This window comes from Psammomys obesus, unplaced genomic scaffold (genome assembly GCF_907164565.1).
Source record: "Psammomys obesus unplaced genomic scaffold, mPsaObe1.curated_primary_1811, whole genome shotgun sequence".
NCBI lineage: Eukaryota > Metazoa > Chordata > Mammalia > Rodentia > Muridae > Psammomys > Psammomys obesus.
Genome location: NW_026590809.1, coordinates 5094238 through 5121264, shown reverse-complemented (window position 1 = coordinate 5121264; position 27027 = coordinate 5094238). Strand labels below are relative to the sequence as shown.

Here is a 27027-nt window from a genome sequence, read left to right as displayed (position 1 = left end):
TGACAGCCCTAAAGATTCTGTTTCATTCAGGATAAACAATACTGTGGTTGGTTTGAAAAGATGTTTCTTAGACAGCCCGGCTACCTCCTACGCTGCAAGACTCTCAGAGAGGGCTAAAAAGAGAGTGACAGCTGCTTGAATTCAGAATTGGAAATTAAAATAAAAGCTATTAGAAGTGGAAAAAGAACACACTCCACAGGGAGATGAGCTTTAAAGGAATTTTCTCTCTTCTGTAAAGGCTAGTTACCTGCCATGAACTTTCTCTCACCACAGTACAGCTATCTGTTTCTTAAAAGCCTTCTTTTTTTTCTCCTCCCAAGAACAGGGGGACAATGTTCATCCCACACAGAAGCATAGTTGAGACTGCACGGGAAGCTGGAGAAGCTGGAGAAGCTGCCTTTGCTTTCTCACTAGCGGAGCTCACAGAGGCTTGAGAAGAGATGCCCAGGCAGAAGCAGCTGCATGCAGGATGCGCCAGCATGCCACAACTCGGTTAGAGCTGCCTGTTCTCATCCACTGATCTGGTCCCTGTAGAAACGAGTTCAGATGTACTCGTTCTACATGGGCTGCCACATTTTGGGCCTGGCCTCAGACTCAGCATTACGATGCAGTAATTCTGTATCAAGGGATCACCGCGTGCTCTGAGGGGCGGGAAGAGGCCCACACTCAGTAAGTTACTTCCCAGAGCCCACCTGTCCCTTATCAGGTTGAACAATTACGAAAACATCCAGAAGAACCATGTCCAACCCCCAAATGGAGATCTGCTTGCAACTAGTTAGCTGGGTTGATTAGATTCTTTGTGAAGCTGATCAAATGTGTCTACAGGAAAGCCAACAGCCACAGGATAAACAAAGGGTCAGCGTGATGATGCCTGCCAACCGTGATTTTACGGTCTTCCTTGTGTTTCTCACACTGTTGGAAGTGCTCTGCTAACCTTCTGGACAAGACAACATAGCCCAACTCCCCAAGAAAAGCAGGCCTGAACAGGCTTTATAAGTATGTTCTCTTGGGAGCACTCAGCCACAGTTGTCAACTGGGCATCCCTGCATTTTTTGTTCGGTGGTGGTCTTCCCTGCTCTGGGATAAGCCTAGGTATCAAAGTGGACATGTTGTCAGAAGTGGGGAGAGGGGGAAAAGGAAGAAGGGAGGGGAGAGAGAGGGAGAGAGGGAAGGAAGGGGAGAATAAACTGAGTTCTGCCCAATTCCAGTACCAGTTGAGGTGCCAGTATAGGTGGAGGAAATCACATAGGGCCTCACCCCTACAAGAAAAGCTATAAGCAGTTAACAGCTGCTGAGAGAGGGAGAATTATTCTTCCCCAGGGACTAGCCCTGTGACTGTTTCTCCAACACCAAGTGGTCAGCCTTAGAAACACATGCAGGCAATGCTGAATGAACGGCAGGTCATGTGTTCATATTTATTCATTTATGTGTATAAATAACAATAATGCTTTAAAAAGTAGAAGGTCCCATGAGTTTGCAAAAAGATAGGAAATGATAGAATCATATTTTAATTAAAACTTCAAAATGTATTCAGAAAAAATAAGTTTTGTCTTATTTATGATTTCAAAGACTATTTTTTCCCTATGAAGATATAACATTTTTATATTTAATACTTCTCTTTCCATGGCCTTTCCAGATTCAGGAATCCTATCCTTTGCTTACAACTATTTAGTATTTTTCTTATCCTTCTGAGCCACAGTCACCTTGCCGAAAATGGTCTGGCTCTAAGAACACCATTGAGGAGGAACAGCTGGGTTTGAGTGGTCACCATCACGTCCAACACATGGCCAGTAACGGTCTCCATCTCTTTCAGTGGTGGTTACACCATAACTGTGATCAAAAATCAGCTTGAACCTGTAAAGCAGTGTGCAGGACAAAGATTTTGCATCCACCGCCGTAAGAACTATGAATAAAGGACAGTGTCCGAAACCTCAACAGTTAATAATGTCCACTATTTTAGGATTTTTAAAAATCTACATATGCTAGGGACATTACAGAATACTTGTCTACCATACTTGAGGCTCTGAGTTCACCCCGCAAAAATCTACATTTAGAAGACCGCACAATGGCCTGCTTTCTCATCTTCTCTCTTTTTGCTCATGCCTCAGAATCAAAATAAATTCTCTTACTCTACCAAAACTGGCTAAACTCATGTCCATCACCACTGTTAGTGTCCACTGCTGCCATGTGACACTAAATGGTGTCTGAAAGGACCTCTACATGATCATTCTGCTCCACTCTGCATTCAGAGGCTGATCCAGACAGGGATGACTTCTGCAAAGAATCACAACGAAGCACCAGTCCTCTTTTCTATCTCCTTCTCCCTCACCAGCTTATGCTCGTTCCCTTTTGCTTATAAGTCTCTGTTCTCCCCAACACACACATACGTGCGCATCCACACATAGTATCCACCATGCTGAAGGACTACAATAACACACGTTCAACAAAATGTTTGAACTTAACATTTAACACATTTGCCATCCAAATGTTAACAGTGCCAACCCAACAATACTCAAGAAAGACCAACAATAGATAATATTACATCCTGCCAATTGGCTTGCCAGATGATTCTGTCCTCAACCCGCATTAAATCATATTTTTAACTTGCCTAAAGAAGTAAACTGCTATATCATGTACAGAAGACAGGCACAGAATATCTAATTATATTCAGAAAGATGCATATAACAACTAAGCCCATAAACATCGAGTTGCGTTTAAAATTAGAGCTGGTATGAAGGAAGGAAGAACCAGTCAAAACTCAGATGGTAAGCCTCTCCTCCTCAGTCTTCAAATCATTACTTCGATTTTTTTTTTCCTGCCTTGAAAGGAAAACAAGAGAAGTCACTTTAATCTTAGGCAGGCTCACAAACTTTCCTCCGTGTTAAAGGAAAGTAGAGAAAACATGGCAGCCCCAACTCATACAAGAGTGGGTATGGACATGAACACAGAGGAGCAGAGAACAAGCCAATCACATTAGCTTAGGTGTCCTTAGTACTAGTTCTAAGGAAATAAGAAGAAGGAAAATGACTTCATCACATACTTAGCCACACTGATGTAGTTTTGAAGTTCAAGGGATTCGTAAAGGCTGCAGGAAAATGAGCAATGTGCAATCCATAAGATAAAAAGGCAGGCATTTCAGAAGGCTTGCTAGCTGCTTTAATTAAGAGAACTAGATACTGCACTCTCTTCCACTCATGTTATTAATGAGCTTTAAGGAAATAACTAGAATCTTAAGTTCCTTTGCAAGTAAGTTGAATGTCATCTAATCATATGACAAATATTGTTTCCAATTGCTTTCTAACACCTATATCAAAGTCACTCTATAGCCAAGCTCGTGCGCTCCCTGAGTCTGACAACTGTAGTACTGACTTTCACGGTAAACGTGCCCACAGCGTTTATCTGTTTATTATTAACATAGTCTTTGTTAAAAGCCCAAGCTGCTGATTTCAGCTGTCAACTCTCAGCCACACCCAGCGTGCAGAAGACTGTCCTGCTTCAAGGCAGGGTTCTAGGCCATAGCCTGCCTCAGGCACACCTCCCCGTGCAGGCTGCGGACTCCTCACAGTGACCTTTGAATTTGCTGGGATGCCAAACCATCCAGGCATTCTCCAAGACTGACTGGCTCCACACAGACATTCCATACCGAAGGCTCCTTACTCAGAGACCAAACCTGTGACCAAATCACAGGTAATCTTCACTCACTCAAAGCCTTACCTCAAATCTTAGCAAGAAGACACAAATCCACCTAATGTTTAAACAAAAACCAGCCTGGCTTTTACGAAGGCAGATTTACCTTCATCTATCATGAGACAAGGGGGACAGGACATACTCACATTAAAACATTCTACCAGACTCATACTACATTGTAAACAGATCAGATAAAACACAGGAAGCGACTGCACTGTGAGGATGTCAATCATGTTTTTAAATGGGTTTCTGAGCCCTCATGAAGTTGAAAATAAGAAGATGCAGAATACTAAAGAAGGCATTCTCGAGCTGCACATTTTGCACAGTGTGGGTGTGTGCGTACGGGGTGGAGAGAAAAAGAAAAAAAAGAAGGCATTCTCAGTTCCAGCAACAAGAATCAACAAGTACGATGGACATGGTGGTGTAGTGCTGGGGTGAGCATTCCCAACGCTGAGGCAAAGGGGATCACTGAAAGTACCAGGCCAGCCTGGCCTACGTGGCAGGATGCCTTCTCGAGAAACTGAAATTGTAATAAAAAAAGAATACGTAGATATTTTTGAGGAGGCAGAATTAACAGCTTAACAGTAACAAGCAACTGCTTTTTGAGTGCCCTTTCCCTGTGTGCCGCCTTTCAGATATGTGTTCCCCATGTCTCTCCACTGTTCTCAATATACATATATATTCATACAACCCGAATTCGAAGCTTATCGTCAGCAGTAAGGGAGGTATTGTTTTAACTGATTTATATTACCTTCTTGCCTTCAGGGTAATATAAAGATCACTCAATCACCAAACTCAGGTGCTTTCCTATGACAGCAACTTTGAGATAGATGGATTAGGGCTGGAGAGATGGCTCAGCAGTTAAAAGCACTGACTATTCTTCCAGAGGACTCAGGTTCAATTCCCAGGACCCACAGGTGGCTCACAACCACCTGTGACTCCAGTTGCAGGGGATCCAGTGCCCTCTTCTGGCCTGCATGGGTACTGCACACACATGGTACAGAGCCATGCTCACTCAAAACAGTAACAGATGTTTAATTTCAAACAAACAAAAACCAAGGTTGGCCGGAAACTGGATAAGCCAGGGAGCTAGTAGGAAACCAAATAATTTTCTGCTAAAAACCCACAGCAATTAAATGGCTCCTAACAACATTCTGCTATACCCACAGATTAGTATCTTGCTCAGCCTTCTTTAGAGATGCTTTCTTCTACAGTAGCTCCATGGCCAGCCGCGGATGCCCAACACAAAACAAACAACACTGGTTTGGAAGGGTTTTTGTCTTGTTTTGTTTTGTTTGGGGGGCTTGTTGTTGTTTTGGTCTCAAATGCTTCATCTGGGTTTTTTTTTTTTTTTTTAACTTTACAGCTCTTGTGCTTATTTGTTATGGTCTCAAATTTTGTTTTTGTTGGTTTTCTGTGTGTGAGATTATGTACATTTCTTACACTTTTTCTTTGGCTCTGTCTCTCTCATGTTTTGTCTTATTCTAGTTTGCTTGGTTTTATTTTAGTATTATTTTTTTTTAGAGACCACTTTGTATTCTAATAAGAGAGAAAAAGAAAGGGTGTGGATTCGGGTGGGTGGGAAATGGGGAGGATCTGGGAAAGAATAGTGAGAATATATTGTATAAAAAATATTTTCAATAAATAAATGGTAAAAAAAAAGTCAAGGTTATCACCAAAAATAAAGTTATAAAATAAAAATAAGACAGTAAAATGGCATGTAATTAAACATCATGAAACAACAAACAAAAGACAGAATAAAATTAATACATAATTGATGCTTTTATCCCCACAAAATCAAGTAATATTTAAGAAGTAAACACCAGTAGTGATTGTGGTTCAGTGAAAGATCATCTGCTCGACACTGAGAAAAAAATGTTGACCTAAAACTTAAGAGCAACAAACACAGTCTATGTGCCATCTTGAGTTTTCCATCAAAGATGCGAATACTGCTGACAGACACGTCTCAGTCATGATAATCACTTAGAAACTTAGCACAGAGGTAGCACCTCTGTTGTTGTTAAGATATAATTTTACTCCTAAGAAAAGCAGAATGTGGATGTGGTGTTCAGACAAATGCCTGACTTCGACCATCTCCACTCTGAAGTGGCCAGTTCGAGTTCCCGAGGGCCAGCTGGACAGCCTTCGTTTGTGTTGAGTATATTTCTCTTCCTCTCCCACCTGACGGCATTTGCGCGTTCCCCCGTTTATTAGCCCTTCTACCAGAGGACAAGTGAGACACAAGAGAAGGTGAAACTCAAACTAGTCAGTTTTACTCCTTATTAGCAACTCTGTTGACAAAGAATGAAAGTGAGAAGAAAGGAGAAAAAAACAGCTGGGATCACAAGCGGGAAGTAAGTCTAAGCTGGAAGACTGAAGTGTGGATCCTTAGAACTACATAGAACAACCTGAGTGTGCCCACACAAGCCTGGAGGCCTGGCACCAGATGGCCGAGGGACAGAGATCGGGAGATCCCGAGTTCAAGACTGGTCAGTGAATTCCAAGTGCACCAAGGGTCTCCTCAGAAGATAGGTGACAGAGTGGCTGACCTCTAACCCTCTCCCCGCTCCCAAATTAGAAACTGGTATTAAAGATTCATGTCTTTCTTCATGACTGCATTTCTGTCGTGTGTGCACACGATGAGTAATTCAAAGAGCAGAACAGCTCACACCCCCAGGATTATCAGCATAGGTATTCTTGGTCTCCGCCACTTTTGGCCATGAACCAATAGATACTTTTCTCCTGAATGTGTTTATGATGAACGCATTGTAATTTTTCCCTGATCTGCACAACCTCTGGCACTGGGAAGGATAACAAAGATTTAAGGGTTTGGAGCAAGAAGAGAGAAAAAAAAAAAAATTCAAAATAGTCTTAAATTTGGAAAACTGATTCAACAGGAAAGAACTCATGAGGAGGGCCAGTAAAAGCCAAGGCTTTAACGTCACATCATCTCATTCTCTACACAAGAACCACATGACCACAAATCACCAATCAGCTTTTGTGGGGCTCACTGCCGGTTCTGACCTAAACATCCATCCAGACATCGCTATGAGGCGAGAGCTCGTTGGCAACAATAGTTCTGGATGGGACATGAGAATCTCCATTTGCCCCAGTTCCACTGAACCCAGTCCATGCAGCCTAACTTCAAAGGCAAATCAATTTGCCACTCCTGGCTTTGAAATGACTGAGAGTTCTGCCTTTTGAGAACTTCAGTCCATGGGTCCAGTATGGTGCAGACACACAAAGCCCTACGGCAATAGTGCCCTGTGCCTTTAATCCAGACGCATTAACACCGATCGGCTCCATCAGCTCCTCACATCAAAGGTCTGCTTTAATTTCAGTTCCATTTGTCTCAGGGTTATGTAACCTCACAGGAGGTCACACAAGTCTCCCAAAAAAGAAATTTAAGCTGGCTTCAGAATAAAAAAAGAACTGCGCATAACAAAAACAAACACAAAACAGAAACTTGCATTTTCCTCCCTGACCAGAAAGCATCACCCTGTTAATCTAAAACATTACAATCTTAGGGGAGAAAGAAATCAGAGCAGAGACTAAAACACTGCAGCCTGCCCAGAGGGCCTATGACATGCTATGCTGTCAACATGCCACCAAGCAGAAAACCCCATCAGCATCTTACCATCTTCCAGCTCAAGACAGAGATTGTACACGGCCACCGGTCTCTTCGTCCTCTGCCCTTGTCTCTTGGACTGCCGTGGTGGAGCATTTGGGGGCGATGTGGACAGGCAGGTGGGCTCTGGGAATGTGGTATCAGGCGAGGTCCGAAAAATCTGTCATTGGATATAAAGCAAGACAAGGGGTGTCCATGAGTGAAACCTGTCAGAATCTGACCACATTAGACTTAGGCTTCATTCATGAGAGGCCAGAGCCAAAATCCAGCCCTCTGAATTTGGCATCAGAAAACATCGTTTAACATAAAATTTCAGAGTAAAGCATCTCACTAAAATTAAAACACTGCCAAATCATTATGTTTCAAGTAAGTTTTTTTTTTTCCTTAAAGTTAAACAAATACAATGGTTTTTCCTCATGGGGTAGACAAAATTGTGTTTCTTCATCCCCAAAGAAAGGTAGCCAGGATGTACTTAAAGTACTAAGTACTGTTTAAGTTTCACAAAGGTTTATTTTTATTTTTTATTATTTATTTATTGGATTTTCCAGAGAGGGTTTCTCTGTATTACAGGCCAGGCTGGACTAGAACTCATAGAGATCCACCTGGCTCTGCCTCCCTGAGTGCTGGGATTGCAGGTGTGCACCACAGTGCCTGGCTGAGGGTTATTTTTATGGCAAAATGCTGGGCTTGATTTTTTTTCTTCCAACTACATAAACAAAAGCATCCATTTACAAACATTTTTTTACACATTTAAAAATAGCCTGTGCTTATGAAATTACCTGTCTGGATTCTTATTTACATTCTTCATAATTTTCTCATTTAATGTTTTATAGGTTTCATCAATTTCCAACCCCTCTTAATAATCTCCTCTTCCATTTCTGAAACCCAGAACATTACCACCTTGATTTACCCACAGTGTCATTCATATATCAGAAATAATACCATTAGTTCAAATGTGCTGCTTCCTTGCTCAGCAATTTGTTTTCCTTTGGACAAAGTAATATGTATGGCATAAAGAGAGGCACATCACACTGCACTGAGTTATCACAGAGTGTCCCTGGCCACCAAGGGCTAAGGCTGAAGGCCGCCCTCCAACACAAGCGCCTCCCAGCCTTCAGGAAGCCATGAAATAAAACACTGAAGCCATCAGCCTGACAGACTTACAACCTACAGGCAACTGACACACTCCTCAGGTGGAGACAAGAAACAAGCTCCTAGCTTTAAGAGAACACAAATGTAAACTCAAAATAAAAGGCACTGTTATAATCACTACTTATTCATCTGAGTAGAATCAAGCACAGGACTTGTGTGGCGAGGGATGGTATCTCTCCCATGTGTGTCCACACTGAAAAACTGACAAGGAAAGGCTTTCAGTTGAATACCCTAGAAAGCCTCACCTAAAAATTGTCATCCACCAATAAACAAGCTAATTTGAGTTTGTTTGCTTTCTAGTGTTACACTGCCCTCTCATGTATAAACAGAATAAGAAGTAATTTAAATCGCCGTGGACAAGTATTTGCTAGTGAAAATCCTGTCTGCAATTGTACCCGCTAACCTGCTAATGGGGTCTTTCCACAGAACCTGGGCTCTCCAGGGAAAGTGACAAACATCAAACTACAGACGTGCCTTGAAAATCCTCAGCTGCCCAGCCTGCTGGCCCCAACTGCTTTACTGCCATTGTCACTGTTCAAGTTTTTAAAAGGATGTGGCCTATGGGAACAGAAACAGTTCGGTGGAAAAGAACAGGACAACAGTGATGGAGAGATGATGGGAAGCATAACCCCACTCAAGGAGAACAGCACTGTGACAAATGTCTGTACGCTCAATTTCTGCCAACATGGCAGGTGCCTTTGGGGTGTGAGGCAGAATAGGAAAGCAAGCACCACACTGGGGCAGGACACGCCAGGCACCCATAAGGAACGTCAGGCCCCAAGGACTGGCAGTAGGTGGTGATAACTTTAGGGCAGGCTCCCGAAAGAGCACACAGACAGCATCCTTGCAACCTCTTCCTCCTCTTCACTTGAGGGCGAGACGTCTGGAGAAGGCTATGGGGATGGAGCTGTGGCAGCTGCCATGTATGCAGAGCCAGACCACCGTGCCTCTGCCATTCCCTGAAGACTGAACTGTCCCCCCAGAACTTCAGTTCAGAGCCACGAGCCGGGGTCAAACAATGGCTTGTCCCAGAAGACTTCAGGCACTGAAGAGTTTTCACCAGAAGATGTACCTTCAAGTTGTCTTGTTTTCTTTGGTTTGCATTTCAATGTTCCCAGGTCATTCTTTATGTAGCCAAAGCAAAGAAATACTGATCTGAAAAGTCACCCCACAGTTTAAGACAACTGAGGGCAAAAGCAGAACACCAAAACAAATGTTTCAGAAAAAAATGGCACTAGACATGCACACCAATTCCTTGGACCACACCCCATCCCATTTACGCATATGATGGCTCAGTGATCCCAGCTACCAACCACTGCCTGAATAAATTCCTTGAGGAACTGGCATCCAGAAAGCTGAATCACCCTCCACACTTGTACAGTTACCAAGCCTAGATGTTCATTAGAGACAGCACTGCCGTGGCTCTGGGACCCCACTGGCTATGGAAGCTGAGCTTGACGCCTGGGGTTGACATTAGTGCACTAAGAGAGGCACCACCCGGCACAGCAGGGGGTTCACAGGACTAGATAAGACGGCGCCAACCTACACATGTGATATGGTGCATAAACCATGGACGTGAGTTCAAACTTCCACCACTGTGTCCAACCGCTGTTTGCACAAGGCAGCGTCCATTTCCCACCACGTCAAATGCTCAGAGCTGGTGCTCCGAGCAGCTATTCCACGTCTTCTACGGAACGGCACCAAGAAAGGAGCTGAAAGGGCAGTTACACATGGGCTGTGTTTTCAAGATTCTCAAGAAACTCAAAACCAAACAATTGTGGTGTTTTTTTTTTTTCTTAATGTGTTTCTTCATATCTCTAATTCAGCACTAAAATTTTAAATTTAAATCACTTCCCGCTGTTTAGACAAGGGACTCCTGTGGCGCATGGATGTGGCCCACCAGTGACTCTGCCCCTTCCAGACACATTCACCTTGTCTCCCAATCTACTAGCATCCATTCTACGGTCTTTCCTTCCCCTCTGAATGTGCAGGAATGGTTTTGAATTGCACTCCTTTTGAGTCTGGAAGAAGAAATCAGTGAAGCCTTTTATGTTAAAGTGTCGAGCTGTTTCTGACCCCTCGAATGCTCTGCTCCTCTTGTTTTGCTCTATGCTACAAAACATCATTCTTGAGCCAGTGCACTCTTTCCCCTTACCACATTAACTTGCTCCCCATTACTTTCGATGCCCTCATTTAGCATCTTACCTCCTGTTGCCTTTTTTTTTGAGGATTGATCAAATTTACTCAAAACTTCCTCTTTGGGGTTAAAAACTTCTTTGCACACCTCCATATTTACAAAATAAGAAAAATTCAAGACCAAACAATCCTAACACTAAAACAAAGCTGGAAGCAATCACATCCTCAGGCCTCTGCACAGCGCTAGCACAAACAGAGGTCTGTCACTGCTGTTCGCAGCCACAGGCTCCTCAGATGCAACGAAGCAGATGCTTCTACCACGAAGCTCAGCCACGAGCACACACGGCTCTGCAAATTCTTCATGCCATGCCACCAGGGGCCAGGCTGGACATGACTCCATCACTTCTGCCGGAAGACAAGGATTGTCTCTGAAATTTCTGCGTCAGCACCCAATTCAAACCAGCAGAATCTGAATGAGGGTAAAATCATTTGTCTTCAGAAAGGTGCTCCTGCAGGAGCCCAGCGGTTTTCACTATGGAAGAACTGTGGATTGCATCCATACAATTCTGGCGGCTCCAGCAGTAAGTACAATTATTTAGTGCATGCAACATGCCTGACATTATACTGTTTCACATACAAAGTTTTTGGACCAGATTTCCTGGCTCCAGAATACAAGTCTCGGCCACTGAACTCTAGTATTCTAGTAAGTCCCATTTATCCGATGTCATCCACAGTGATGTGCTAGCCTACACATGGTGTCTCTCTGTAAGCAGAGATTTCCAGAAGACAGCAGCAAGGCAAGCCAACACATTCTCTCTCCCAAGTAAACTTCCTACATGGGAAGCGGGGAGAAAGGGCAAATACTGAATCTTCCTAAAGTGCATAATTACCCCCAAATGTCTCTTTCAGCTTCAGTGTCTGCAGTATGTTGGCAAAACACATCACCATGGGGTTGTGCAACTAAGGTGGCCCTGAGGAAACCCAGGCACCCACTGATGGCTGCCTTTTGGCTTATTCCCCTGTGCACTACAAGTGACACTGAAAACTGGTGTTCAGCTGTCTGACCTTAAGCTAGCCCTGCCCCGTGGCTACATGTCCGTCTATTCTAGGGCACTGAACTAGAACTGATAGTGAGGACTGATAGGCAAACACTAGTTGGGTTCAGCCTCGAGGATTTTAAGGTTCTGGTTCATTGAAACTCCAAATCTCAGTGCTGAGCACTGTCCTTGCCATCTCTTACACCACCCTCTCTGCACAGCTGAGCAAACCGAGGTCCCCAAGGTTGAAATTTTGCTCCTGTTCCCTTCACTCAACAATGCCAGAACTTAGGCCTTACCCCCAGACAAGAGCCTCAGAGTCAACTGCTATTTCGCATCCTAATGGTTCCAACCCTCTATCCCCAAAAAAGGGTGCTTTACACATGAACTAGTGACCTTCCACACAGTTGTCCCATATTCCAGAGTACAGTCAAAAGGAACAACGTATTTGGAGAAAACCGTCACACACATAGTGACCATACAAAGGCTTTATCTTGCCATTCGCTATTCTCTAAGATGCAGTGTGCTCACTAGCTGCATGGCATTTATACCAGCCTACGGATTATAACTAATGGGAAGACAACGTAAAGTACAGGAGGGTTCTGAAGGCTATACGGAAACACTGTGCTGTTTTATATCGGCGATGGTACCCTAGAACCAATCTCAGTGGCCACCAAGGCACAACACACTCCTCTTCTGGACAGATTCTGCCCAGCTGCTGCAACTCCTCAAAGAGCTCCTGGCTCTCATGTACCTCGTGAGGCCCCGGAGGGAGACAACAGGAGTGCGTTAAGGGTTTGGCTGCCACCGGTCAGGATAAAACCCCTTCTACTATTGTGGAAAACTGGAGAGGGACATGGCGACTTAGTGAAGACAGGAGCAGAAGACACTGCTACTTCTGTGACTTATCCTGTAGGCTCGGGCTCTGCAAGTGGTCTTGATTTTGCATGTGTCTTCTGAAAAACACTTTCAATTTAGATTTACAAGTTAGAGAGAGAGAAGATAACTTTTATTTGTCAGATATATGAATCTGATAGGATTCTCAGGGCTCAACAGATACTGATTTCTGTACCTCTCATAGACTAGATCATAAAGCCCAGCCGACTGGTTTCTGCCTTGGCAGTTTCAGTGGTCAGCCTTTCCCAATCAGTCTTTACAGAGAGTAGCACACCCTACACCACACACTCCAAATCACAGTCATGTTCCCTGGCATCAGCCGTGGATAGATACCAGTGCCCTGGCACTGTTTGGCAGAGACAATGAGACTGTGATAACACGACAGAACCACAGGGCAGTAAGAAGCCCCCACATGCTCACCAATCACTCAGTCCTATCCACACAAAGGAGCCTCTTTAGCTCAAAGCCACGATGCGCCACCCTTGTACCATGGTGTAATCATACATTCCCCATCATAAAATGCTGTTTTCTGGTTTGCAAAAGTTCAGAACACCACTCCAGGTGCAAGGTGAGCCACCTGCACCTATGCATATTTGGGAAACCCAGCACCGAGTTCCCACAGTCAGATGAAAGCACTTTCCCAACCACAGATGCACCCCTGGCTTCCACAGCCCGTATCTACAAATGTTCTTCACTGAGGAAGAACCAGTTCCTCACTGCTGACTTTCCTCAACATGCCCTTTGCTGCCTTAACAATAACGGTCCAAAGTAACATGAGCAAAGTATGCTCTATGTCAACTATGATCTACACTCAGTCCTTAATACCTGCTTCCCTCCCACATTTCTTCCTGCTTTGATCAAGTTAAACCTCTTTTTTTTTTTGGGGGGGGGGGCAGTCCTTTTGTCTTTTTTCTTACTTTTTGTCTGGGCCTCAAGCATCCAAGAAATTATTTGGTCTGGAACAGAGATGTCAATGCAGGAAGCCTACTATTTGCAGTCCTAAGACCCAGTGATTCCTCAAGGGAAACACTCATTTTAAAATGTCCTATCTCTCCACAGCCTCTCCAGCATGTGTTCTCACTTGAGTTTTTGATCTTAGCCATTCTGATGGATGTAAGGTGAAGTCTCAGGGTCATATTGATTTGCATTTTCCTGATGACTAAGGATGTTGCACATTTCTTTAAGTGTTTCTCTGCCATTCCATATTCCTCTATTGAGAATTCTCTGTTTTGCTCTGTATCCCATTTTTTAATTGGATTACTTGATTTGTTGCTGTTTAACTTCTTGAGTTCTTTATATATTCTGGATATTAACCCTCTGTCAGATATAGGGTTGGTGAAGATCCTTTCCCAGTCTGTAGGCTGTCATTTTGTTCTGAGGACAGTGACCTTTGCTTTTCAGAAGCTTTTCAGTTTCATGAGGTCCCATTTATTGATTGTTGATCCTAGAGCCTGTGCTGTTGATGTTCTGTTCAGGAAGTTGTCTCCTGTACCAATGAGTTCTAGAGTCTTCCCCACTTTTTCTTCTAAAAGGTATAGTGTGTCTGTTTTTACGCTGAGGTCTTTGATCCACTTGAACTTCGGTTTTGTGCAGGGTGGTAAGTATGGATCTACTTGCAGTTTTCTATATCTAGCCATCTAGTTAGACCAGCACCATTTGTTGAAGATGCTGTCTTTTTTCCATTGTATGGTTTTGGCATCTTTGTAAAAAAATTAGGTGTCCATAAGTGTGTGGTTTTATTTCTGGGTCTTCTATTCAATTCCACTGATCCACCATTCTGTTTCTATGAACCCTCCTCCATTGCTGGTGGTAATGTAAACTTGTACAGCCACTTTAGAAATCAATCGGTGCTTTCTCAGACAATTAGGAATAGTGCTACCTCAAGATGCAGCTATACCACTCCTAAGCATATATCCAAAAGATGCTCAAGTATACAACAAGGGCATTTGCTCAATCATGTTTGTAGCAGCTTTATTTGTAATAGCCAGAACCTGGAAACAACCCAGATGCCCCTCAACTGAGGAATGGATACAGAAATTGTGGTACATTTACACAATGGAATACTACTCAGCAATTAAAAACAAGTAAACCATGAAATTTGCAGGCAAATGGTGGGAGCTAGAAAAGCTCATCCTGAGTGAAGTATCCCAGAAGGAGAAAGACTCACATGATATATACTCACTCATAAGTGGATATTAGACATATAATATGATAGTCGTACTAAAATCTGTACACCTAAGGAAGCTAATCAAGAAGGAGGACCCTGGATAAGATGTTCAATCTTCATTCAGAAAGGAAAACAGGACAGACATCGGAAGAGAGAGAAAACAAGGAACAGGACAGAAGCCTACCACAAAGGGCCTCTGAAAGACTCTACTCAGCAGGGTATCAAAACATGTGCTGAGACTCATAACCAAACTTTGGGCAGAGTGCAGGGAATCTCATAAAACGAGGGGAAGATAGAAATACCTGGAGGGGACAGGAGCTCCACAAGGAGAGCAACAGAACCACAAAATCTGGGCCCAGGGGTCTTTTCTAAGACTGATATTCCAACCAAGGATCTTGCATGGATATAACCTAGAACTCCTGCACAAATGTAGCCCATGGCAGCTCAGTCTCCAAGAGGGATCCCCAGTAATAGGAACAGAGACTGTCTCTGACATGAACTCATGGGCTGGCTCTTTGATCACCTCTACCTGAGGGAGAAGCAGCCTTACAAGCCAACAGAAGAAGACAGTGAAGCCAGTCCTGATGAGAACTGATAGGCTAGGGTCAGATGGAAGGGGAGGAGGACTTCCCCTATCAGCAGACTTGGGGAGAGGCAAGGGAGGAGAAGAGGGAGGGAGGGTGAGATTGGAAGGGGATGGAAGAGGGGGCTACAGCTGGGATACAAAGTAAATAAACTGTAATTAATAAAAATAAAATAAAAAATTAATTAAAAAAAAAGAAAAAGAAATTTCCTATATCACATGCCACTTGGAATCTTTATAGCCCAGAAATAAATCTAGAAGTAGCTGAGGTCACCTCACAGAATTTTCAAAGGTCAACAGTACCTTCTGGAACCCAGGCAGGCTGGGTAATTAGTTTTCTGGTAGGAAACAATAAGACATGGATTAAGTCTCCAAAACTCAATGTGTGGATTTTAATCATAAAGAAAATACATTTATCACAATCAACCGAAACCTTTTCCAAGTATACACGCCTGTCATTCGGTTTGATAGTTAGAAGATCATTAGAGCGCTCATTTGTCCAAGTTAGCACTAATCAATACAAGTCCTAAAGCAGACCCACACGTCAGAGCCACACAGTCCCTCAGCAATGGTACTTAAGAGGTTCCACTGGGTGTGGCAGTGGGTTACTGTTAACCATCGTTTCTAAAATTTGTGGCAATTATTTTTCTCTCTTTCCCAAAAAAAAAAAAAAAAGTTCTTTCAAATTATAATGCATATGTTAAAAAAGGTGGTAATGTTTGCAATATTAAAAAAAATCTCTTAAAAGATTAAAACAAACAAACAAACAAACAAAAAAGACCTCTGTGTTGTCAACTTGACAAGCTCTGGAATCGCCAAAGAGGTAAATGGTGCAGGCAGAACTACAAATATCCCCTCCGTTAGCTAGCTCTGGGCCTGCCTGTGGGGGCTGCCTTGTCTACACCAGGTTATCCACAATGGCATCGTTACTCGGTCTTGGGCCACAGATGTCAGTTTAGAAGAAAGCTGGCTGAACAAGCATTTAACGTCTTCTACCTCCTGGCTGTGCCAACCAGCTGCCTGAGCCGCTGCTGCCACGAAGTCCCCACACAACAGCTGCAGCCTGGAGCCAGGAGCTAAAGCAAACCCTTTCTTCCTCAAGCTGCTTTTGTCAGTGTCTTTTATCGTCGACAACAAGAAACGCAACTAAACACCCACAACCCTACACAGACAAACAGTTCTCTTCAAGCTCTGATGACTAGTCTTTGGGATCGTGTCTGATTTTAAAGAGAAAAACAACCGATACATTTCGTGTAGCTACATATGGAACTTAGCTTCTGTGATTATGAATGTTCTGTTCTTAGCAGAACACACATCAGACATAGCCTTTGCTATATACATCTATCAAAATTAAGCTTCAGGGCAAGATTTAATTTAAAAATACATTAAGAAATACACAGACCATACCTCACCATTGAAGTTTAAGAACAGTCATAAATGCATATGTAAAGTTGGAAAAGCATGCCTTTCCAACTTTTCCTCCTGCCAAACTAAGTCTATGGTAGAAATCACGTATCCCAGAGCCAAACACCAGCCTCCCTGCAGTGTGAACTGCACCACTTATTTCAATACATCTTAAACTGTACATCTTGAAAGGCAATGGAGCATCCCTCTTTCCCTACTTCCTGCACACCTAAAGGAGGAAAGGTTAGGACCTAGGACCTGGATTCCTCATTAGTTTGGAACTATCTGTCCTTCCCACAATCACAGTCCTGAGGCTTCAGGAGCAAAGGGAAGCTTTTGCTCAGGGCAGCTCACCCTGGCCAGGCCTACAACTGGCTTTGCTTTGACACAAATGTACCTCAAACACATTTGTATTCATGCACTGCTGAACACATTCCTTTAATTAGAAAAGGGGGGAGGGGAGTCAAGTACTCTAACCATAGAACCACACGCAGAGGAGAGCAAAAGTCCTTCATCCAAATTACTGTTGACACGCTCATAATAAAGTACTCGGCATTTGCACTGGAATGAAAGGTTAAGAACCTATCAAACTGAGTCATATAAACTGACTTTGTCACAATAAAGAGGTCCAGAATGCAACACTGTCTGCCATCACTTTGAGTTTATTTCCAGAGAGATCAGCACATTAAGATTTCCTTATAATTAAATCTCATCTAATAAATCTGGAACAACTAATCCTGAAGCCAGAGTGAAAATTTGCTAAGAAATAGGATTCCTGAATATTCCCAGGGTATTTCCTGACAGATTACTTTTAATCGATAAGAGAAAGGAGATACATTTACAACAAATAATCTGAGCTCTGCAATTTTAACATATGACAATTTCTCTGATAACTTCCACAATGAAGGGGGCATTAATGCTCTTCTCCTCACATCTATGCAGAACACCTTCAAACACTGGTGTACATTAGAATAGGATGTCTGATGCTGGACCCTCAAAGGCCCTATGCTCTGTTTGTACCTTGTTGGCTAGACCATTTCCTTAGCTTTCTGAGGTGGCCACATCTGGAAAGAAGCCTACTCTGCATGTAGGCTGCCACCTACACATGGTTCTGAGTCACCATAAACCAGGGACCAGATGTGAGCACCGCAGCTTCCAGATGGCCGCCCCAACAGCCCCTCGAGAAGCTTGAAAACATCCTAGCTCAGGCTCAGGTATTGTGGAGCAAGGCAAAGGAATTTTGCCTTCCCTTATCTGTTTAATTATGAAAACAAGACTATGCATTTCAGAACTAAATCTTGGATGGTTTGGTCTCCTACCCATAGATGAGATAGAACTAGTCAGTCAGTTTTAGGGTAGCAGAAACTTATCTATCTAAAAGGTGAAACTGCAACAACGTCCTTATCAAAGGCCAAGGATACCAAAGTGTTTAAGCCAAATGTCTTTGGTTCTGGCCTAGTCCGAGGCCTGGGGTGCCAGGAGGGAAGTCTGATTTTTCATTATCTCTCTTCCTCCACATAAGCAGGTCTGCCTAAAGTTTATATTCGAGGATATGGCTAAAGCTGAGAGACAGCACCAGGACACAATGTGGTTGGGACAACTGGACTTACCAACTCATCCTCCTGCATCACACCCCAATTTCTGTTATCTTCTGTAAGAGTCCTTCAACTATCAGTTCAATGGCATGCCATTCCCAGAGGCCCCATGCTGTACAAGAGCTCTGTCTGCCTTCTCTCAAGTTCCTACCCATGGATCTGTACTAAAACGCCTTTCTAAGCGCCTCCTCCCAATTTCTTTGAATACCACTTTTAAATTCACAAGACAAGAACTGGGAGGCCACAGACTCAGTGCAAGCCTTTCGTGATATCAGGACCCTACAGCCCACCTACACTGCGGTGGGTGAGGAAGATGTCACTCTTCCAGATCCCCACCTGTGTCGGTTCCCGACCATCGGCTGGACAAGCTCTATCGTGACCTAGGAGACAAACCTGAGTGTGTCTATGATGGAATTTCTAGACTGGGTTAACTCCTGTGGTAAGACACACCCTAAATGCAAGGTCCGGAGATAATAAGCACCAGCCTAGGCATCTGCCTTTGCTCCCTACCACGGCTGAGCTGAACCTGCTGCCTCACGGTCCTGCAGCCCGCCTTCCCCACCATACCAGACAGAGCAAAAACAAAACATACCTACCCTGCTTTTAGTTGCTTTTTTTTTTTTTTTTTAGGTACAAGAGAAGTAGCCTATTTTCTAGAATAAAATCCAAATGTTCAATTTTACCAATGAAGAGTCAGGAACCAGATGCTGGGGGGAAGGCTTAGGGAGGCAGAGAAAGTACCCAGCCGGGCTTCCTGCTCCACCAATGTCCTTTTCCTTCTCCATACTGTCATAAATACCCTTTAACTCAATGTCCCGCCTTCTTACTTCCTGTTCATCTCTATCATCCTCCAAATTTCTTCTCGTTCTCCATAGTTTGTACCTATGTTCAGCTGGTTGCTTGCTCCACCTCTTGACCTAGGGTTAACTTCAGTTAATCCTGTTTCTAGAAAACTCTTAGATTAAAGTTGTATGCTAAGCTGAGCCACATCACACCTAGAAACAGGTTCTTCCAGGACAAAATCTCGGGGTTCGAAGTATGATCAAATATCATGCAACAGTAGCTAATGGAATATCTTAGCCAAGCAATCAATGCAGTTTCACTAATAACTGTACCAGTATCAATGCCTTGCAATACGACATACATAGAAGAGGACCATCACAAAATACAGGGCCTGAATCCATTCATAAAACTGAAGACATTAAAGAGTCATGACAAGTCTTACAAATGGCATAGTCATGGACTGAGTCCTGGACCAAAGGGAATTTTCTTATGCAAGATATATTTTTTATGCAAGACCCATCACCTACTAATGTGGTACCTCTCAAGCATGTATGTTCATGCCAACTACCCGGAAGGCTTACTGAGATGTGAATTCTCATTCAGCAGGCTTCGAGTGAAAGCCAATGCAGTTTTCACTTCCAGAAAATGCCCAGTTAGTGTGTTGTCCGTAAGTTACGCAGACTCATGTCCCCACTACAATGATGCTAAGAAAGTTCCTGAATTTGTTTTTGTTTTTACTTTTTATTTAATGCTATTTTTTAATTACATGTGTGGTTGCCTATGGAGGTGTCCAATCACCCTGGCATTACAGGCAGCTGTGCATGACCCTATATGGTGGCAGGAACTGACCACCTATCAGATAGTCTTCTATCTTCCATCTGGTGACCTCTTCATGTAGTCATAGAAATTAGTAAAGAGCATAAAGAACTGTATAGATAACATCTCATGACTGACAACATTCCAAATTAAGCATTAAATTCTAAAACATTTTAAAATATGTATCAGTTCACTAGAAATAAAACATTAACATGTTTTTACGGAAAACAGCTCTTTTCCATATACCAACAATGCAGTGAGAATGCTACAACCTTCTGCTTTGCAATCTCCTGAGTTTGACTTTGTGGACAGCTGGGTCTATAGAAAACAGCACTGTGAAACTATAAAGGCAAGACCAAAGAAGCATAAGAAATAAATGACAAAAGCAATTACCAAAGTGAGAAATGTGTCCCAAAATTTTCTAGTGGGTTGGAAACAAGTAACCAGCAATGTAAGACCCTGTGGAAATGAACAGATGTCTTCAAAAGCAGACTCATAAAAATAGCATGGAGACAGCAGGACAGTCAATGTGAACAAGGAAGCCAGGAATGAGCTTGGGCGTCACACCTGTCAGGTGAAGACCACACAGGTGGCCCACCTCAGATGACAAAGATGTTGATCTAACCAAGCTCACTAACTAGACCCATGCCAGGGGTCGATAACATCCCATCCAGGTCTACAACAGACAGCCAGAAGCAATAGCCTCCAAGGGATGTAACCAGGAAGTCACAGACTAAAAAAAACTGAAAGGCAATCCAGTAGGCTTCCACAGCAATTCTGAGACTCTAAAACTACTATAACATGGAATGGGGATGGGCCTGTAGAAAACATCAGAGAGCAAAGACGGAGCTGAAGGGCTGGGAAATAGAACAAAACATGTCCGCTGAATCTGAGAAGAAGGAAAACTCCTGAACTGCTCAAGCTTTCACAGCTCTTAGACAAAGTTCATTTAGAAGCTAGCTCGGTGTCCCCAGCATTTCACAAGAAAGGGTGGCTAATGTTCCAAAATGGCTTAGACAGCTAACTCATGAATCTATGAGTGAGAAAATATGCAAATGTCCCCGAAAAATTTTCTCACATAAGTTCTTTGAGCCCATGGAGTCCACTCTTCTCACAGCCTTGCAATCCTACAAAGGCGACAGGTCTCCTTTTTCAGCACTATGGAATAATGCTTCCCTCGCCAAATCCCCTTGACCCGGTCCCAGGTTCACAGTGCTCTCGCGCTGCAGGGGCACCTGTATCTCCTCCCAATTCCAAACATCTGCCCACTCTAAGCTACTCATACTAACTCCCCCTCCTTCACACTCATCTCCTACATTTCCCATACACATAGAAGGGTTTTGACCAAAAGCCCAAGGATCAACCTTCTTGAAGTGTTACTGAATCCCATGGCACCTAAAAGAATTTTAATCTTACTTTCCTACACCTGCTTACAACAAAATACATAAAAGGAAAAAAAATCGATCAGGTACACACAGCACTCCTTTAGTGCTTGCAGAAGAGGCCAGGAAGTTCACCCCAAAAGTGAAGTACACGAGCTGAGGAAGCCGAGAGAAAAGCATGGAAACCACCGCCCAGTGTCCAACACTATGTAACGTCTGCTACTATGCCGAGAGACATATGGGACGATTAATGGCATCTCAGATCCAGTTTTGAATTTCCACTTCCCAAAGTTTTGCTGCACAAAAGAATGGGCAGGTGACAAAGAATGTTCTCTTGTCCCCTTGAAAGAATATTTCCTGGAAAGTCAGCTGGGAATCCCAAAAGCAATGTCACTGTGATGTTTTCGGCTTACTGCAAGAAAAAGATTCCCTATCCCTCCTCCTTCTTTCTCTCTCCCTCTGCCATCCAAAGAGAACTACCTCCCTAGAAGCCTATTTCTTATATGACAGCTAACTTTTTGCACAAAAAGTATCCCAAGAAGAACGGAAAAGATGCTATAAACCTCTTAGTTATAGCTAAAAGTCCCTTTGGCCCCCAGTCAAAGGAAGGAGATGCACAACCATAAAGGGGAAATGTTAGAGAATTTGTGTACATCTTTACCACGATACAATACATGTGTTTCACTTGTCCATCCAATGCCACATATTCATTACCAGACAATGGCTGTGAATAAAACCACCATCTTACATCAACCTCAAGACGGAAAAGCTTCGCAACAAACGTGCTCAATAGGTCATATACACCAAACTTCTCTCACTATTACATCTAGGTTTTCTTACTCAAAAAAAAGACAGCCATGCAAAGACTTACTGAGTCAGAAAAGAAGGACTGAAGGACATAAGCTCGGGAGAAAAACCAACTAATTCATTCACCTGAGCCCTGATCTCTCCATAATTTCTATTTCCACCCAACCTATTAAAATTGACAGATACATAATTATATATAAAGTGTGTTTCTTCCATGATGTAAATATAAGTATCCAGTGGCTAATAAGATACTAGAAAATTATCAACTGACCACTATTTCCCCATCCCAACACCACTACTGATTTGATATCCTCAGAAGGTTAGACAATTCACTTATTTAAACCTTTCTTCTCCCTAGTACCCTTTTCCCCATAACTGCTGACACTAACTTAAGAAAAAATTCTCTAAGTTTACTACACTTTACAACCACTCTGGAAATCTATCTGGCGCTTTCCCAGACAATTAGGAATAGTGCTACCTCAAGACCCAGCTATACCAGTGCTAGGTATATACCCAAAGTTTGCTCAAGTACACAAAAGGGATATTTGCTCAACCATGTTTATAGCAGCTTTATTTGTAATAGCCAGAACCTGGAAACAACCCAGATGTCCATCAATGGAGGAATGGATACAGAAATTGTGGTATTTTTACACAATGGAATACTACTCAGCAATCAAAAAGGAGGAAATCATGAAATTTGCAGGCAAATGGTGGAATCTAGAAAAGATCATTCTGAGTGAAATATCCCAGAAGGAGAAAGATAAGCACGGTATATACTCACTTATATAGACCTATAAGATATGATAAACATAATAAAATCTATACACCTAAAAAAGATAATCAAGAGAGTGGACATGGGGTAAGATGATCAATCCTCATTTATAAAGACAGATGGGATGTGCATTGAACGTATGACAGGAGTCTACTGAAGGCATCTGAAAGACTCTAACTAGCAGTGTTTTCAAAGTAGATACAAAGACTCATAACCAAACCTTCGGTAGAGTACAGGGAATCATATGAAAGAAGGGGATTAGTATGATGGGGAAAGGATAGGAGCTCCACAAGGACCAAATATATCTGGGCACAGGGGTCTTTGCTGAGACTGACATTCAACCAAAGACCATGTATGGATATAACCTAGAACCTCTGCTCGGATGTAGCCCGTGGTAGCTCAATAACCAATTGGTTTCCCATAGTAAGGGGAACAAGGGCTATTTCTAACAGGAACTCAATGGCTGGCTCTTTGACCTCCCCACCCCCCCAAGGGAGGAGCAGTCCTGCTAGGCCACAGAGGAGGACTTTGCAGCCAGTCCTGAAGATACCTGATAAAACAGGATCAGATGAATGGGGAGGAGGTCCCCCCTATCAGTGGACTTGGAAAGGGGCAGGGTGGAGATGAAGGAGGGAGGGTAGGATTGGGAGGGAATGAGGGAGCGGGATACAGCTGGGATACAGAGTTAATAAAATGTAACTGATAAGAAAAAAAATAAAATTAAAAAAAATAAAAAATTAAAAAAAGTTAACTACACTTAAGTCTACATGTATGTCTGCTTCTGTATTGGCATTACTATACAGAAGAGCATAATATACCAGCTACTCATTCAGTCAGACAAGGACTGAAGGCCTACTATGGCACATGCAAAGTTTGTACAGAAGAAACGCATGATAAAGTGCAAGCGCCTAAGGTAAAAATGTTGTAGGAATACCACAGTGGGTTGTAATACGTGGGCGTGTGAACAGAAAGTTGGATTAGAAAGTGGTGAGGGATTTCAAATTTAATTCAGAGGGAGACAGGGCCAATGCCAGGGAGGCTGTTCCATTTCACTGTGTCAACTTCTGATTGCTGAGGAGCAGGTCACCATTATCTCATTTTAACCCAGAAACCTGGCTGCTGTGGCAAGGAATTCTATCTGAAGAGCCAGGTACATGTGATCCAGCTGCAATGCAGACATGCCACACACCTTTAATCCCTCTGGCTGGCGGGCAGACACACCCGCAGACACACCTTCAATCCTAAACACTGAAGGTAAAGTTAGTTTGTAGAAGGAAGCAGCCATGTTTGAAAGTGATGCCTAATTGAGAGGCAGACAAAGTGACAAATCAGAGAAAGATTTGACAGAATGAGCCAGAGATAGGAGACACCCAACTCTCATCAGAAGAGACAAAAAGAGGACTGAGCAGCACAAAGGGAGAGTGGAAGGAGGCAGTTTTACTGAGGCAGTTGTACAGAAACAGGTTGTAGAGAATGAACAAGCTAGACATAGATGAAGACAGATGAGCCAGAGAGTGAGAAAGAGCCAGATTAGATTTCCAAAATTAGAATGAGACCAAGCAGAGCAATTCAGTGAGAAATTGAGAAAAGCCAGACTGAATCAGTCAGCTAGGAGAGGAGTTTGAGTCAGAACAGCTGAGTTGAAACAGCCAGCCAGAGTTAGAAATAACTAGAAAGAGTGAGTGTATTCAACAGTAAGTCTGAGAGGCTGAAAACATTCTAGGCCTAGAAACTTACAGGACTAGGCAGTAAGCCTCCAAGATGACAACTAAATCAGGCAAATAAAAGTTACTTTTACACTCGTTGACTACAAATATATTCATCAAGATTGTTATTTTCTGATTCTTACTGTACAATGAGATAGCTATAGATCACATCACAGCTTCAAGGGGTCAGGAAACTAGCACGGATTAGCTGAATTCCCTGCTCCAAAAGCCCTTTGTTCAGGCTGTGAGCAAGGTGCTAGTCAGCTGTGTTCCAGAGGTCACTCTAGGGACGTTTCCCAGCCCACGCTCACTTGGGTTGTCATGATTAGCATCAAGTTAGGTCTCCCACCCTCACAGCTGGGGCCCTGGGGTCAGCCTACGAGGAACACCACAGTCACTGGTAATATTTACAACTCTACCTCAGTCTTTTCTAACAGGCTACAGTTCTGTTCACAGTCCCAACATACTTAACACCGCACACACACATGCACACACGCTGAAGTCTGGGGTGTGTGTGTGTGTGTGTGTGTGTGTGTGTGTGTGTGTGTGTGTTTTAATTAAGAGGCAGTGAAGAATGCTATTCCTCCACAATCGTGGGAGAAAGTCTGTGACATACTGAGTGGCAGAAGAAAGATCAAACGACTACTCAGAATATCCATCACCTCAAATGTATAATTCCGTTCTGAGGACATTCAGAATCATCCATCCATGGGACTTACCAACGGAAGCTATTCCTATGTGATGAAAATGCAATTTTGTGTAGCTTGACCGAGTTCTGACTACTTCCAGCCTCTCTTTCCTTTCCAGCCTGTGGTCACCATTTTTCTGTTCTGTATTTCCATATACTTAAGTATAGTATAGTATAGTATAGTATAGTATAGTATAGTATAGTATAGTATAGTATAGTATATATATTATATTATAGAGTTTGTTATAATATATATTATATTATATTATAATATATTATAGAGTTTTGGATTTTAAAAGAAAGTGACAGTATGTGTCATCAAAGCTCATGCACAGTATAAATGGCGCTGGACAATGCCAACCTGTCATGGCAATGCATTCTTGACAAAACTACACAAAGATATTTCTTTCCCCGTCTCACAGAACCCTCTGGTTGGTTTATGGAGTTCTCACAAGGCTGTTCTACATTTGCTGGTGTGGGCTCACACTGACATGGCCCATCTTTTTGGAAGATACTGTTAACAGGACCCATCATCCACTGTATTTTCTAATTCCTATGCACCTGGCGGTCCTCAGCCATGGCCATTACTTTGACTAACCCTCACATATCTCTTGAATGTGTAGACATCCTGTTCTTCACCCTCCCCTCTAGTGCTATCTCTGCATATCACCTTCCCCTTCCAGGTCTGACACAGTACCTTGCCATGTTCTTTTACTTACAGAATAATTAATAACAATTATAGTTTCAGTATTTTAAAAAAATTTAACAACTTAAAGTAAGATACAATGTTGGTCAAATCATATTAATGTTTTACTAAGTAGTCAGTCACAATTTATTTCAAAGTATGGTCAGGAATCTATATATTTTATCTACTGCTAGGAGAAAATTAAAATGGGCCGTGTAAAACATAAGAGACTTTGAGAGGAGGAGATGAGTCAAGTCTCAGCATGAAGTCTAGGCTGTCCCTGAATCCTCGATCCCCCTGCCTCAGTCTCCCACGCTAGGGTACATGGCTCTGTGCAATCACACCAGTCTCTAAGCCTGTCCTTCCTTCATTTGCTTCCAGAGGTCTTTTTAAATTGTGTTTGGTTGTTTTGTTCTTCATCTGTTTTGTTTTATTAGATTGGGGTTCTGTTTTTCACTCTGCTACCTTAGAATATGCTTTTGGAAGGCTAGAAAGGTGACTCGGCAATTAAGGGCACTGGTTGCTCTCTCAGGAGATTCTAGCACCAATATGGCAGCTCACAATCGACGTCACTCCACTCCTAGTGGCGCTGATGCCCTCTTCCAGCTTACATGGGCACTGAGCACAGATGTAGTACATAGACATACATGCCAGCAAAACACACTGCACATATCAAATACAATAATACATTCTTCTTTAAAATAAAATGCTTTTGAGCTATCTGTCTTTGATAACGAGACAGCAGTCTGTATAAACACCTAAGTGTAAAGATCCCATGACATGTGGAAACCTGTAACCTGAAAAGCTTCTCTGCTGCCCCCTCTCTGCCCGTGTTAGCTGTTTGGCCATCACCTATGTCAATTTCGTTGACTGGGCAAGGTCTATGCAGAGCCTTCTGAGTTCCTAAGCGGCAGCCCGGTGCAGCACAGGCTCTTTGGGAAGTACAGCTATTAGCTCCTCCAACACACATAAACACAACAAGCCAAGAAGCGCTGAGCAAGCATGATCAGAGAGAAGGCAGTGAGCACAGAGGAAAGGGTGAGCATAACATAAGAGGGTTTTCTTTAAACATGGATGTGAGGAAAAAAAACAGTGCAGACTT

At 42.9% G+C, this 27027-nt stretch overlaps 1 protein-coding gene across 2 annotated transcripts in view; it reads right to left on the bottom strand.

The window, feature by feature from the left end:
• Arhgap10 (Rho GTPase activating protein 10) overlaps positions 1 to 27027 on the bottom strand; it is a 248703-nt gene that overhangs the window by 36703 nt on the left and 184973 nt on the right. For both annotated transcript variants that reach the window (XM_055609092.1, XM_055609093.1), the window contains exon 19: positions 7325 to 7475. In XM_055609092.1, the coding sequence (XP_055465067.1) occupies positions 7325 to 7475 (151 nt within the window). The remainder of the gene's footprint in view (positions 1 to 7324; positions 7476 to 27027) is intronic.